Genomic DNA, 13950 nt, shown 5'->3' on the forward strand with positions numbered 1-13950 from the left:
TAAATTAATATAAAGACAAAAAGACCTTGAGATAAGTTTGGTAATTGTATCTGAATGAATTGAAAATTAATTTGCTACATTTCAGATTAATATATTTGTTTTCCTTAATTTTAATTAACAGTAACTTAAACATTTTGCAGTTTGAATGATGTCCTGTATAAACAAAATGACGGAGTATGTTTTATGTTTCCACTGTTCGATCGCGCCCGCGCCACACATGCGCACACAAATATAAGTCTCTCTCTCTCACACACAATCTTTACATCGCAGTCTGCTTCAGAGCTAAGGCGGGGCTACAGATTAGGTGTCCCTAAAGAACCCGCGTATCTAACAGTAGTTCCGCATTACATTCATTTTATTTTTATACCGTGTATTCTCCGTGTAAATTTATGCACTGAACCGTGACGCCCGTACCGTTTTGGTTCAATACGAATACATGTACCATTCCACCCCTAGTTGCAACCATAACTTGTTCCAGAAAGAGGCCCAAAGTCAGCTTGTGACTTTGAAAAGTTGGAGTCCATCCCCAAGCTCTCCTTCCTGTAACAAGCTATCTGGATAAATAACATAAACCTCTTAGTTTGCAGCCCACCTCTTGAGGTTAGTCCTGCCCCTGACTCTTGTGAAAACAGTTGGCTGTAATCTCTTCTGGTTCCCATAAAAGACCCCCTGTGGATATCAGTCCAACTGCATTTCCTTTGAACAAGCTACTAATCCTTTTACTTTGGGGAGAATAGCTGCAGACTGAAACGCCAGTGTTTGCACTCTAGCCTAGTTACGGGGATGTTTTTGTGCCCCCTTTGGCTATCTGCACTCCCACCCTTGTTACATGGTGTCTGGGCTAATTATCTGCTCATTCAGAGTCAGAAGAGGCCAGGGACCAGTAGGATCAGTCCTGGCATCTAGAGAATCCTCTCAAACCAATGTCATGGAGAGAGCCAGGAATGATTCCTTTCATCTTCTCGCACTGTTTTCGGGGGGCGAATAGGATTGTGTTGGGGCATACTTTAGCAGTTGTAGACAATACCAAAATTTGGTTTCATATTGAGCATTTTGTCCCTCCTATCTTTGGTCACAGGATAAGTAGCTTGTCTGGTTTTAGAATTTTCTTTTTCTTTTTATTTTTTTATTTTATCCTGACCTACTCCAGAAGCTTTTGGTTGCAATTTGGCCCAATATGTCTCCATTACTCTTCGTTTGTAATCCCCCATTGCCAGTGCACAGTGTCTCCTGAAGTCAGCAGAACACGTCATCAAGATTGTGTGTGGATTCAGTTACTTTCAAATGCAATATGTTTTCCAATTTTGCTCAAGCAAAACATCTTTTCACGCAGCATGCCTTGATATATTAGGCTCTGTGCCTTCTGCTTGCTAATATATTGGCCCTGACCCACAGAGCAGTTTGGCTATCACAGTACAGACCTTGACTGCGCTGGCCAACACTTTTTTAATATTGTGTATTCGCTTTGCAGCTGCTATCCTTGACTGTGAAGTAACCTCTTCTGGGCCGTCGGGGGAAGCACTGTTTTCAAATTAGCCTCAATATGGTCCATCAGTCCACACTGCATGTTCAAGGGGCTGTCATAAGAGTGCTGCTTTTATTGGGATTTGCAGATTTATTTATTCAGGCCTTTTTTCCCCCGCTGATTCATTCCTCCCATTTGCCCCCGATGAACACAAGGTTAAGGGGGTTGTAAAGCGGGCAAGGTTGGGGTCACAGTCCAGAGCTGACAGCCCAGGCGGCACAGAGCACGCGGATCAGCTTTGACTCTCAAATCTCAGAATCTGATGCAAATCCGGCAGTATTTAAACCTCCAGATCAGCCTTCCCAAATCCTTTCAAGATATTCTCGGCTCGATTGGGTGGCATTAAAGGATCATAGGAGCAGAACAAAACATCGTCTGGCAGCGAGAGAGAGAGAGAAATAGGAAGAGGGGAGGGAAAATTAGAAAGCGAGAGCGAGAAGAGAGGGTGAGCCAGCTGAAGGTTTTACAATGTGTTGCACCAATGGAAATCATGGATCACTTTAATGTTCCCTCTGTTTTTGCACCCCTCCCTCCTCATCTTCTGTTGTGCTTTATTTTGTTTGTTCGCTCACTCTGATCTCTTTCCTCACAGCCCTCTCTGGCGAAATCCAGCGTAATCCCGTATGGGTGCCTTTGTCCAGTGCATGTAAACATCTGTGCAGCATTTTAAATACAGCTATCACGCTCCAACCTGGCCTACATTTTCATATGGTGGTCATTTCACAGACCTTTATATTCGAAGCAATGTATATGACACACATTGTGTGTCTTGCTTTAGGGGAAGACTGCTCAGAGATCAAACTTGCAACCTTTTGCATTTTCAGCCTAGATATTTAACTGACTATATGTAATACAATTAGGTTCACTGTGAGAATGTTTGTGTTTAATCCCCGCATTTTAATCACCATCCATTGCTTTTATGTGTGGATCCGAATTCCTGATCTTGAGTTGTGATATTTTTTGAATAAGGCATTATTGATCACTGAATAAAAGTAAAGGCATTAAAGCCTTAGTTTTTATTTTTGTTTATTTATATATTTAAAATAATTTATAAATGTATTTGACTTTTTGTCACTGTACATTTAGGATATAGATTTTTAGCTTTTCAGTGAAAGTTCCCAATGAAGTCCATTCAATTACCATTACAAACGAGGAACACATCTGTGCTTTACTCTTTCAAACGTTAAACCCTCTGTTCCATTAACAAACTAAATAAAGGAAAACATTAGAAGTTTTACTCTGAAAATGTCTTGAGCTCAGGTTTAGTTCCACTCAAGCTAACTGTCTGAGCGTATGCAGGGCATTACCTCCATGCAGTTGACAGCAGAAGGGTGGTGTAACTGCTTGTCATGCACAGTAATCTCTCTTCACTGACTGGGTGACTGCTGAAGTTCATACTGAAGCTCATGCTGAAGCTTTCACAACACAGTCAGGATTTTTGAAATTATTTCTGAGGTGGATAAAACTGTCTGAATCATGTAGATTGTTGGATATTTGGTGGTGAGGGTGGAGTTGAAAGATATTTTTGTATTAAAGGGAACTTTTGGTAGTGCTGGAAGTGACAAAGGTAATGCTAATAATCCTAGAGTTTTCTCTATTATTTATTTTTTTATTTTTTTGGTCTTAAATGTTTCTCTGGTCCACTTTTCTTATCTGGTGGTCTGTGTTTTAGTAAAAGATGATCTTGAATTGTATTGCAACTTGAAAGGAAACGCTCGTAAAAACCTGACTTGGCTCTGTATATGTAGTTTCAATCCAATATAATTTAATCATGCAAGATTTTCTGCTGGACGTAAGCACTTGCTGGTGGACACCACAGATCTACCGAATCTCACTGAAAAAGCAAATGGCCTCAGAAATGGCTGTAAACGATTTATTATGTAGAGGAAATGCTGTAGTTCTGTGCGTGTAGCAAAATTGATGTGCTCACAACCTCTGCTTTCACAGTCTACCGTTCCCTGTCCTCCCCCACAGCCAATGAGAGCCGCTTCACTCCGCTGCCCTTACAAATAGACCCCATTGATTGAATCTGATTCCTGTGGATAGAGCAGGATTATTGAGCGCCCTTCCCTGATGTCTCACACCCAGAGTATGTGTGGAAACGTTCTCTCTGTGTCAGCTTTTGTTGCTTAAATCAGAGGGATGTCTCCCCAGAGCCTCCCCCCGTCTGATGACACACAGCTCTCTGGAACGTACACTTCCTTTATTTTACTTCCTCCCTCCCCTCTCTCGCCTGCAATAATTTATTTTCCTTTTTTTTTTTTTTTTTTACAAACATCCTGTGAATGCCTGTATCATGAGAGGAAGAATCAGAGAAAGAGGATGATATAAAAAAGAATGAAGGAAAAAATCTGACCTGACCTCAAACAGAAATGTCCACTCTACAGTGACTCTGAGGAGCTGCGTCATCGGCCCTTGAAGGAAGTCTTTGCTCCACTAACCCCTGTCATCGCAGACCTGTGGGGAGTTACTCTCACTGACCAGAGGCACTGCAGTCTCATTAAATACGCTGCAGAATGAGCCAGAAACAAAGTCTTAGTTTGTGGGACGAGAGAAAATCGACTCAATCTTCTTTTACGGTCAGCACTGAGATGTTGTTATTTGGATTTAGAGCTGAGCCAACAACACAAAGTCCTGCTTCAGCAGAAATGAAAGCGTGATTGTTTATGGTGTTTTGTGGCTTTTTTGACTCGTTTATTCTCTTCCTCACCCCTCTTAGAGGGATAAATAGGCCCGACTGCCCCAGACCCTGATTTTCCTCTTTGCACTGACCCTTTGCTTTAATCTATTATAATACAAAGAGTTGGGTTTTTTTGTGTGTGTTTTTACCTTCATTATAGTATTTTTTTTTTTTTTTTTCATTATAGTATAGTATAGTATAGTATATAGTTTATATAGCGATGGTTTCTCATTAAAGTCAGCTTCAAACTGAAAAATTGTGATCATCCATTCACATTGAATGAAAAAAAGAGTAGCCTAGATATTCTGCCTATTAACTTCTTTTGTTTTTTGTGGAAAGTCTAGAATGACATGAGGGCAAGTAAATGACACACTTTTGGCGCTTATCGTATCTATCGGTGTGGCTCTGTAGTGGTGGTTCACCCTCATTGGCTGAGGACCAGTGTGTATGCTTGAACAGGAAACCCTGGAGCAGATCTTTGCCCTTGTTGAATGGCAGACTCTTTGTCAGTTCAGACAGTATTAGAGAAGCTGTGCCGAAACTGAGATCTGCTGGCCAGTGTAAGAGCGAAAAGACATCATTTGTAAGGCGGAGGAAGGATGTGTGACAGGAATGCTGCTCGGTCATTGGAAACTTTCAATGTGTGCATGTCTGTTCATTTCCACTGTGTATGATAGGCTCGTGGTAGAGGATTTGATCTGTTCTCACAAAATTTACAGGACTAATCCTAGGTGAAATGTGTGAAGGACGGCGCTGAACACTGTTTTTATCAGTGTTTTATCTGGCTCAGAAGTAGTCAAGTGGACAAATGAAGATTTTTCCTTTCTTTTCTGCGCTATGTTCGATTTAACCTGAGTCTGTTTTCTTTGTTCTGTCTTCACATGAGTGACATGGCTATCCATGAGCTCCTCGGTTGTGAAGGGTTCAAACAAAAGCTTCACTTTCTATAAGAGAATGTGTCTCTGTTGAATTACTCAAGTGCATAGGAATGGGTGAGTCATTCATGCGGGGGCATTCCGTTGCTTCAGTGCAGTTTTTATTTTTCTCTCTGATTGAGGAAATTACTCAGGGTCTCTCTCAGCTTTGAGTCATGTGGATGTGTAGATTTTGACTAAACTATAGTAGTTATTTCTGCAGTCAAAGTCCCTTAAGGGCAACTCTCACAATACCACTCCAATATGGTGTCTGTCAAAATAGTTTGGCCTTTGATGTGTGTTCTCCTAAGTTAACTCTGAAACACCATGAAAAGTTAAAGGTATCCCAGTCCTCCAGTGTGTCTGTAGCTTGATATGTAAATCTGAATTCAGCTGGTTGCTCCTCCGTCTTTCTCTCTTCTTCTCCTCCTCTTCTCTGCAGTTGGAAATACGAGTCCCTTTGCATTTTGGGGGGGATTTTAGTAGCTCTGTGTTGAGAGATCTCATGTTTGGTTTACTCTTTACTCTTTCTTAGTATGCAAAAGTGTGCATCCTTCCCTGTCTAGAAGCACTAGACTTTTAGTTCCTGCTGAGAGTAGATATGTTTACTTTGTTTTACTCCAATGCTAGTTAGTTAGTTAGTTAGTTAGTTAGTTAGTTAGTTAGTTAGTTAGTTAGTTAGTTAGTTAGTTAGTTAGTTAGTTAGTTAGTTAGTTAGTTAGTTATGTTCATTTAAATTCTAGGAATTTTGCAGGTGTATATATATATATATATATATATATATATATATATATATATATATATATATATATATATATATATATATATATATATATATATATATATATATATATAGTAGTTATATATTAGTTATCATTGTTATTTGCTTTTTATGAATATATATGGGTTATATATTCACTCAGTCACTTTAAATACCAACCTGATTTTGCATTAATGCTAGTTGGTGATTTATTGTGAGTAATGAGGGTCTGTTTCTTTTCTTAGGCGGAAGGAGAAGATAATCTAAAGAAGATGCAGCTGATGGAGCTGGCCATTCTGAACGGAACGTACAGAGACACCAACATAAAAACGCGTAAGGAGAGACATTTACACCAACAGCTTAGACACTTAAGGAGCTTTGTATAAACACACACTCCTGAATAAAATGACTTAAACATCAGCACACCCACAAGACAACTATTAATAAATGATATGAGTTCAGCTGTGATTGTGTTCACAGTGACAAGACACTTTTTTTAAAATGCTTACACACACAAAATCACACCTGAATGTGTTAGCCATAATCCATCTCTTATATCCATCCTTAATCCATGTGTAAATGAACACACACACACACACATGCAGTGACATATAGAAGACTTTTTTTGTGCTGTCTTATTCTGACCATAAATGAGCAATTAAAAAAGCACCACACTTTAGAGTTCATCAGACAAGATGCTCGTGTTAATTCAAGAAAGAATCCTTACCACTGCAGACTCCTCATGAAAACATCTAATCATCTGCCCACAGTCTAGTATTTCTGTCTCTCTTTATCCCTCCCTCTGTCTCTCCCTCTCTCTTTTTCTCTTCCTCCCTCTCTTTCTCTTCCTCCCTCTCTCTTTCTCCCACTTCCTTTCAAAGCTGTTCCAAATGCAATCACAGCCTGTGTAATCTTGGTGTGGCATACAGAATCATTTTGCTGCATGATTGTGATTTTTAGGTTGTCTTCAAGTCATAAATGTGTATTATTGCTCAAAGGTATTTGCATACAACTCCGCCCATGTCATACATATCCATTACTGCAATGCATATCCACATTGACACAGAGAGATTCGGGCTTGTATATACTGCTCTCTAAAGTAACATTTGCATGATTGTTATATATGGTGTATGTTTTTATGATAGTGTGCATGCATATTTGGATATATATGACAGGGACATTTCTTTGGAAGAAGCACACCTGTTTGATTCTGTTTGGCTTCAGTGCAGAATGCTTACAACAAGCATTTTAATTTTCAGCCCTGTTGTGGTTATTTCCTCTCAACATCTGCACTAAATGTCCCAGTGGCATGTGGAGGTTTTGATTCATGTGGGAGAGCTTATGGCAAGTTAGTTGAATCAGTTCTAGAAAGTCCACTGTAGAGTTACAACCCTAAGAAATAGCATCATGTTTTAGCTCATGAAGTGGTGCCTCCTCTGCATGCCACACAGGACTGTAAGTTCAGATGTGCTGCTTTAAATCAGTTACTCTGTTGTGTATTAGTGCCTGTGTTTTGATGATCGGTTTGCCCTGTTATGATCAATCATCAGTTTCTCCTTGTGTTTTATTTTTGATTTCATTTTCTGTAATGATTTTGGTTGTGGGGTTTGTTTTAGTTTGCTTTAGAATGTGACTTTTTTGTTGTTGTTCATTGACCATCGCATGGACTAATTTTCCTTTATTTTTCCCCCCACCCTCTTTTTTCCTCTTTTCATGTACTTCTGTTTTCCTTTCCCTGCCTGTGCTTTTCTCACATCTGTTTTTGTGCCTTCTGTCCATTTCTATTTTTCCCCCTTCTGCTCTGAAAATTTTACACACGTTCACACACCAAACCTCCTTCTACGGCTCTATCTCTCCCATTACTTTTCTCTCTGTGTCATCCTGTCTCTTTCTCTCTTTTCACTCTTTCTGTCTTTCACTCTTTCGTTTACGGCAGCCACCCTTGCGTTCTCTCTTGCAGCAGCGGCAGCGGCTGCTCAAGGCCAGCGTTTGATTGCATCCCCTGCGGGTCAGGTCCTCCCCCAGTCTGCCCTCAGACCCCCCACTCCGGCAGGGACCCCCATTATGAACATCATTCGGCCCACTCAGATGGCCACCGTGCTACCCAACGGCACCCCTACATTGGTGCCCCCGACGCCTGACGGGGGCATTATCTACACCACGCCCTACGATTACCCTTATGCCTTGGCACCCACGTCTCTGCTGGAATATCCCATCGAGCACAGCGGAGTCCTAGGTAAGCGGGCGTGGGGGCTTGGCACTTCACCCTTTGGTGCCCCGCAAGAGGGCTTTGCTGGGGTGTTTTACGGGGGCATGTTCGATGGGGCGTCTCCCGGCCCCGTTCAGGACTCACTCAAAGGTAAATATGTAATGACTAGCTCATGCTAGCGGGCTGGGTAATTCAGGTGATTAAAGACATAGCTTCCTAGGCACAAAAATAAACATTTTATGTCACTGAGACGGGCTGGGAAAGGGACCACTTAAATGTGTCTAAAACAAGGTGTGTTCGTCTTTCGAATTGTATTTATTTATTTTTTTGCTGCTGTGTAAGAAGTCTTTTCTCAGGACACACGCACGCACTCGCTATCGCAGACAGTGGCGACATGCTTGCTTGCACACATCTTTTTTTCGTCTCTCTCTTTCTTGCCGGAGGCTTTGTCAGGCAGGCTACTGGTGGATCCCCTTGGATTTCTCCTGGCTTTTGAAATCATTTCTCTCTTCCCTGCTGTAGCAGGCCTTGGTACCGGTGCCGAGCGGCAGAGAGAGAGAAAGAGCCTAGAGTCCCGTTGGGGATGTTCATTAAATTCTTCCACTATTCTCACTGTATCCAATTGTCTTATTTTTACCCTTGTGAACTTGAGTGCTCGACCCTATTCAGAGAGAATTACCCATACTCCCCTGCCTAGCGAGGGGCTTCTGCAAGCACTCGCAAAGAAGATAATAACTACGACATCACAACCTATTTTTCAGACTCGACACACTATGCATCAAAGCAATGTAAACATTAACAAATCAATTGTTTAAGTGGACATGACAATTAATAGCATGATGAAGTCACGTGTTCCAGCAGCTGAATGTTATGCTTGAAAAGCTTCAGTTTGTTTTCGTCTTTGATCCGATGGAGGGCTTTCTGAGTTCAGTTTACTGGATGTTGTACAGTTGGCACATTTGGGTCCTCTGCTGTTCTGACAGTGCCGGGGTTTCCACTTTTAAACTTAAACTCTTACAAGCTTAGCAGCCTTATATTTACTTATAGTATCGATCCAGCATCAAACCAGACCCCCCTCTCTCTCTCTCTCTCTCTCTCTCTCTCTCTCTCTCTCTCTCTCTCTCTCTCTCTCAGAGGACTCGCTCACTCGCTGGGCTTCTGTGCAATCAGAAGTGATTTGCTGGACATCTGCTGTTGCGGCATAGCATGTGGGCGTATACACACAGAGTTCGAGGGAAACGTTAGCGCTTCCAGAATTAAAAGCATTTGTCCTTAGCAACTATTCTGTGATGTCATGATGTGATTTGGTAGTCATCACACCTCATGGAGATCCACAGAGTCATACAGGATTACTAATGCTTAAATCAATAATGAAGATTTCCCCCAAAAAAAGATATGAGGGAAACATAAGTCTACAGTTTCCTATTGTAGTTTTAAATATTTGGCTAGTCAGTGAATAGATTCTTTCAGACAGTCATTCCTCTCCTGGTCTCACTCAATAATCATAAGACTGAAAAAGCTTCCTTCACCAATCTGTCTCAAGGTCTGTGCATGCCAAGAGTGAAACAAATCAAAACTGTGGTAATTTTAATGTTACATCAACGCATCTGATTTTACAAAATTCCCTTGCTTTAATGCAAAATACAACCCATCAACCCTTTCAATTTATAACTAAATAACCTGTAAATCGTCACACCGCGTTAAGTGAATTGTTTTATCAGTTGGGTTGCATTCTATAAGCTGGTAATATAGATAATGCAAGCTTGATTCCGTTTTGTGCATTGATATAGGAATATAGAACAGTATAATAATAACTGAGGTATTAGAAATAAGTAAATTGTCTGTTACCACTGTTTATATTATGTTCTTTTGAGTCTAAGACCAACAATATTTACAACTGCCAGCTCCACATCTATCTGGTATTCCATTCCAAGCACAATTTTATATATATATATATATAGACTATAGAGAGCAAGTAACATGACGTAAAGGAAAACAACTTCATTTATGTGTGAAAATGCATTTTCACTTTTTCACAATTTATATAGAATTTTGACCTTCACCATGGAAGCAATTACTACTCCACTATCAACAGTTGTTTCAAATCGATTTGTTCTGTGCATTACCTTTGAGATTGAACAAGGAGATAATGTAAATTAATTAATTTTATAATCAACGTGCTTAGAATTTTCCGTCTATTTTGGTTTTCACTGGTCATCTTGTCTTTTTACATATGTAGTCTTGTGAGCAGAGCAGAGTTTGTATTTTAGCCGGTTTGCTGAAATGTAGAAAACCAGGTGCTGTCACACAGTAATCACAGGGTGTCAAAACTTGATTACAATTTGCTATCAAATGACGCTGCTTCCACTGTAGTAATTTGTTTTTTTTACTAAAACACACCTTGTTTTTTTTCCCCATTGCCCGCCCGTCTCAAATCTTACGAGTTAAACCAATTACTATGTAATTTTAAGTTGTAAGTTATACAATGATTAAATTCTGGGGTTTTTTGGTATGCATTTATTACACTTGTATTTTTTTATGAATTGTCTACTCAATGTGTTCATATTGTGAATATGTATTCTATGTAGAAACAATTTAAATTTAAATATAGATGAGAATTCATGTAAAGCCTGTTTCACAGCTAGCCTGCTCAAATTTAGCCTCTTTTTGAACGGATCTCTTAAATAAAAGGTCAAAATGCTCTGTATTTCTCTGGTTTGTACAGTTCTGCTGCAGCGTTTGAGGCTGGTTGCATGGTCTAGCTGTGCTCCTCAGGCTTTACATGTCTGTTTTTCTTCTGGGCTGAAACATTTCTAACCTTATGGACCTGTTGTAATCTAGGTGCAATGGCTACTAAAGTGCGGAGACATGATTCACGGGTCCATCCTTACCAAAGGATAGTGACCGCAGACAGAGGTTAGTTAGAAAAAGATACTTCTACCTTTTTTATTCTTTGTATTGCATTATCTCTGAACGGGGGATTGTATACGTTTATATACACTGCGTATCTTTACTGTGGAAATGTGTTTACATATGAAATGCCTCTGGAAACACTCAGGTTTATGGAAACATGACTGTAACTGAATTAAATGCCATTTGTTTAAGTATTATATATCAGTGCGTTCCTTAACTACATCTACATCCAAAACATAGATTTTATTATTTGTTTTGTGTTGCTTTGTTTTTCTGATTTGTTTAAATCGTTTTAAAATACAAAGAAGGGACTGGAATAAGTTTCCGTTGCCAGCAAAGCCATTGTCTAAGTGCTTAAGTTATTACCTCACTATTTTTTTATGTCTCAGGTTAATCTCATCGGATTTTGTTTGTTCATCTCTTTAAGTGTAAAATGTACTTCACACCCAGTTATCTTTTAGCTTTACTAAAGGTACTATTTCTTGAGTATTTTTTATAGCAGATGTATTTTTGAATCCTGTGTATACGTTTACTGAAAATAAAGAGAAAAATCCAGTGATATTTTGCGACCTTTATCTGTTTATTTGCGTAACGTAGCACTAGCTCTCTGATTCCCCCTCACAACTAATTACACTGTTCGTAACACGCATTTCGACTCGACACTAAAATGTTACTAGTTTTTTTTTTTTTTTTTTATGTGTTTCTCGTTTGTCTACGTTATACCTCTCTGCTTTTGTTTGTGGGAACATGGGGCATTTTAGCGCTTTAATTACATGTAATAACGTTCTGATTGAACTCTGATCATGACGTTAGTGTGTCATGATCATAACGAGGTTTAGCCTGTGTTTGTCTCTTGGCCATGGATTTGGGGGTTAAACAAAGATTGCATTCATTTTGCTGTTAAAATGATGTCATTCCGGTCTCTTCTTGCTAACTAATATCTTTTCTACCTTTTTTTTTTTTCTTTTTGTTGTTTTTGTTCCTAACCACCTAGCCGCCACCGGCAACTAACAAATGACCTCTGAACTCTGAACTCTTCACCCAATGATGAGCCGCCCAAGCCTGCCTGCTGATCAGATTAACTGGTAATTGCCTTTTGCTAGCCTGGTGGACGCAGAGAGAGAGGCACCTGTCCGAGCAGTGATCCTAACACAAACCAACATAAAACACAACAACCCTCCATACCAACACGTTGTGTAGCGATAACAACTATGATACTTTATTATTTTATGTTGTTTTTTTATTATTTCTTTCTTTTTCTTTTTAAACCTCAAATGACTGGGTGGATGTTAACAGTGATGTTGCGTTACCCAAAAATCTGCACTGAAGTTTAAAAGCAATAAAGAAGCGTCTTCTGCTAATTCAGCCCTTAAATGCATTTATACTCGCAAAGCTCCAGTTAAAAAATAAATAAAATGATGATGACCCCAGTTTTATCAGTTATAACGCTAAACGGGGCGTCAGGATCCAGATTGTCTATACGCTACCCCACCCATTTAAACTGTCACTATGAATCAACAAAAGAAAAAGAAGGAAAGAAATCTGCACTCACACCAACTTGTGTATTTCCTGTCCTTCTCTGATGTAATCCTGTGTTTTTCATTTGATTAGTTTTACTGTGCTGACACATTCTGGGTGTGCCTGTCCAGCTGACTTAGAGCATGGCTACAATGACAGATTGCAAAAAGCTTGTTTTGATTTCTTTGTTCTGTTACTTTTCCCTATTTTATTTCTTATGTTTCCATGTATCTTATTAGCGTTTGGCAATACTTGCAGATTTATACGTGCTGCTCATTGCAGTATCTGTGCCAGCTCAGTAGGGGGCAGTAGGCAGAGTCAGGCAGGGCAATAGCAGGAGAGATTGGGGTGAAGTGTTTTCGGAGTCTTTAAATCTAGGATATTCAGGGTTGGACAGCTGGGATATGAACCGGAATCAGTTTACCGAACTATGCCATCCCAAAAACTCTCAACCCCTCCCTACATACAGTGCCTGAACTTTCTACAAATCTTTCTTTGAATGAGCTGTGAGATAAAAGACAAAAAAAAAAAAAAAAAAAAAGTATTACGTGTGCGCATTTAGCCAAAGGGTTTCCATTTAATGAATTTCACATATATATATATATATATATATATATATATATATATATATATATATATTAAAATACACACAAGTATGTATCTAACCGCCAAGGGTTCTGTCATGCTAGTCTAGGGTTTGAAAAGGTTTGGTGCCATGCCTGTATCTATATGTTATAATAATAATCAAAAATGGATGAAATGGTGATGAATTGTACCACAAGACGCTAATTTCCTTGAGGATGTACAAAAAAAACACTAAGGAAGATGAATGAGGTAGATAGAACGGGGGAGGGCATTACCTCACTGCTGTGTGTACACACTTTTTTTTTTTTTTTTTCTGCTGATTTATTCTATAGAAAAAAACCTCCCACCTTCCAAAAATCAGTCAGCTGAGCTGAAACAAAATGCAAGTGTTCTTGTTAATGCCCTTATTAGCTTAAATTCACGAATGAGAAGCAACTGTGAGTTATTTCGATTAGTTTCAAACACCCGTTTCAGATAGCCCATCCGCAATGTGTCCTGCACAACCCCAGCTACTGACCCCACTCTCTCATTTCTATACACCCCCTTAAAAAACATAGGATGTGAAAGCCATGTCTGCCTGTTCGAATTGCTTTATACATACATGATATATATATAAAATGTATACAAATGTAGATATGTCATTGCATATTAAAATACAGAAAGATCAAAATTAGATACTTTTACAGGGTGCTGGAGAAATATATATTTTTGGCAATTTTAGCTTTTTATACTTAACTTGCAGTTACAAAATATGAAACGTAATACAAAAAAAAAAATATATATATATATAAATATATATATATATAAAAACGTTTGTAGAATAGTACAGCGAAAGGTGGTAAAGAA

General features: G+C 39.2%; 1 protein-coding gene across 4 annotated transcripts in view; it reads left to right on the forward strand.

Moving 5' to 3' along the window:
- The window catches only part of qkia (QKI, KH domain containing, RNA binding a), a 71806-nt gene extending 58681 nt beyond the window's left edge, over window positions 1-13125 (forward strand). Inside the window, exons 5-8 of one of the 4 annotated variants that reach the window (XM_084096095.1) lie at window positions 6125-6212; window positions 7816-8238; window positions 10930-11004; window positions 11996-13125. In XM_084096095.1, coding sequence (XP_083952221.1) covers window positions 6125-6212; window positions 7816-8238; window positions 10930-11004; window positions 11996-12012 — 603 coding nt within the window. In that variant the 3' untranslated portion in view covers window positions 12013-13125. The remainder of the gene's footprint in view (window positions 1-6124; window positions 6213-7815; window positions 8239-10929; window positions 11005-11995) is intronic. The other 3 variants (XM_084096097.1, XM_084096096.1, XM_084096098.1) reach the window with 3 other exon arrangements.
- The last annotated feature ends 825 nt before the right edge of the window (window positions 13126-13950 follow it).

The sequence above is a fragment of the Abramis brama genome (assembly GCF_963993115.1).
Source record: "Abramis brama genome assembly, chromosome: 21".
In the NCBI taxonomy this organism is placed as follows: Eukaryota; Metazoa; Chordata; class Actinopteri; order Cypriniformes; family Leuciscidae; genus Abramis; species Abramis brama.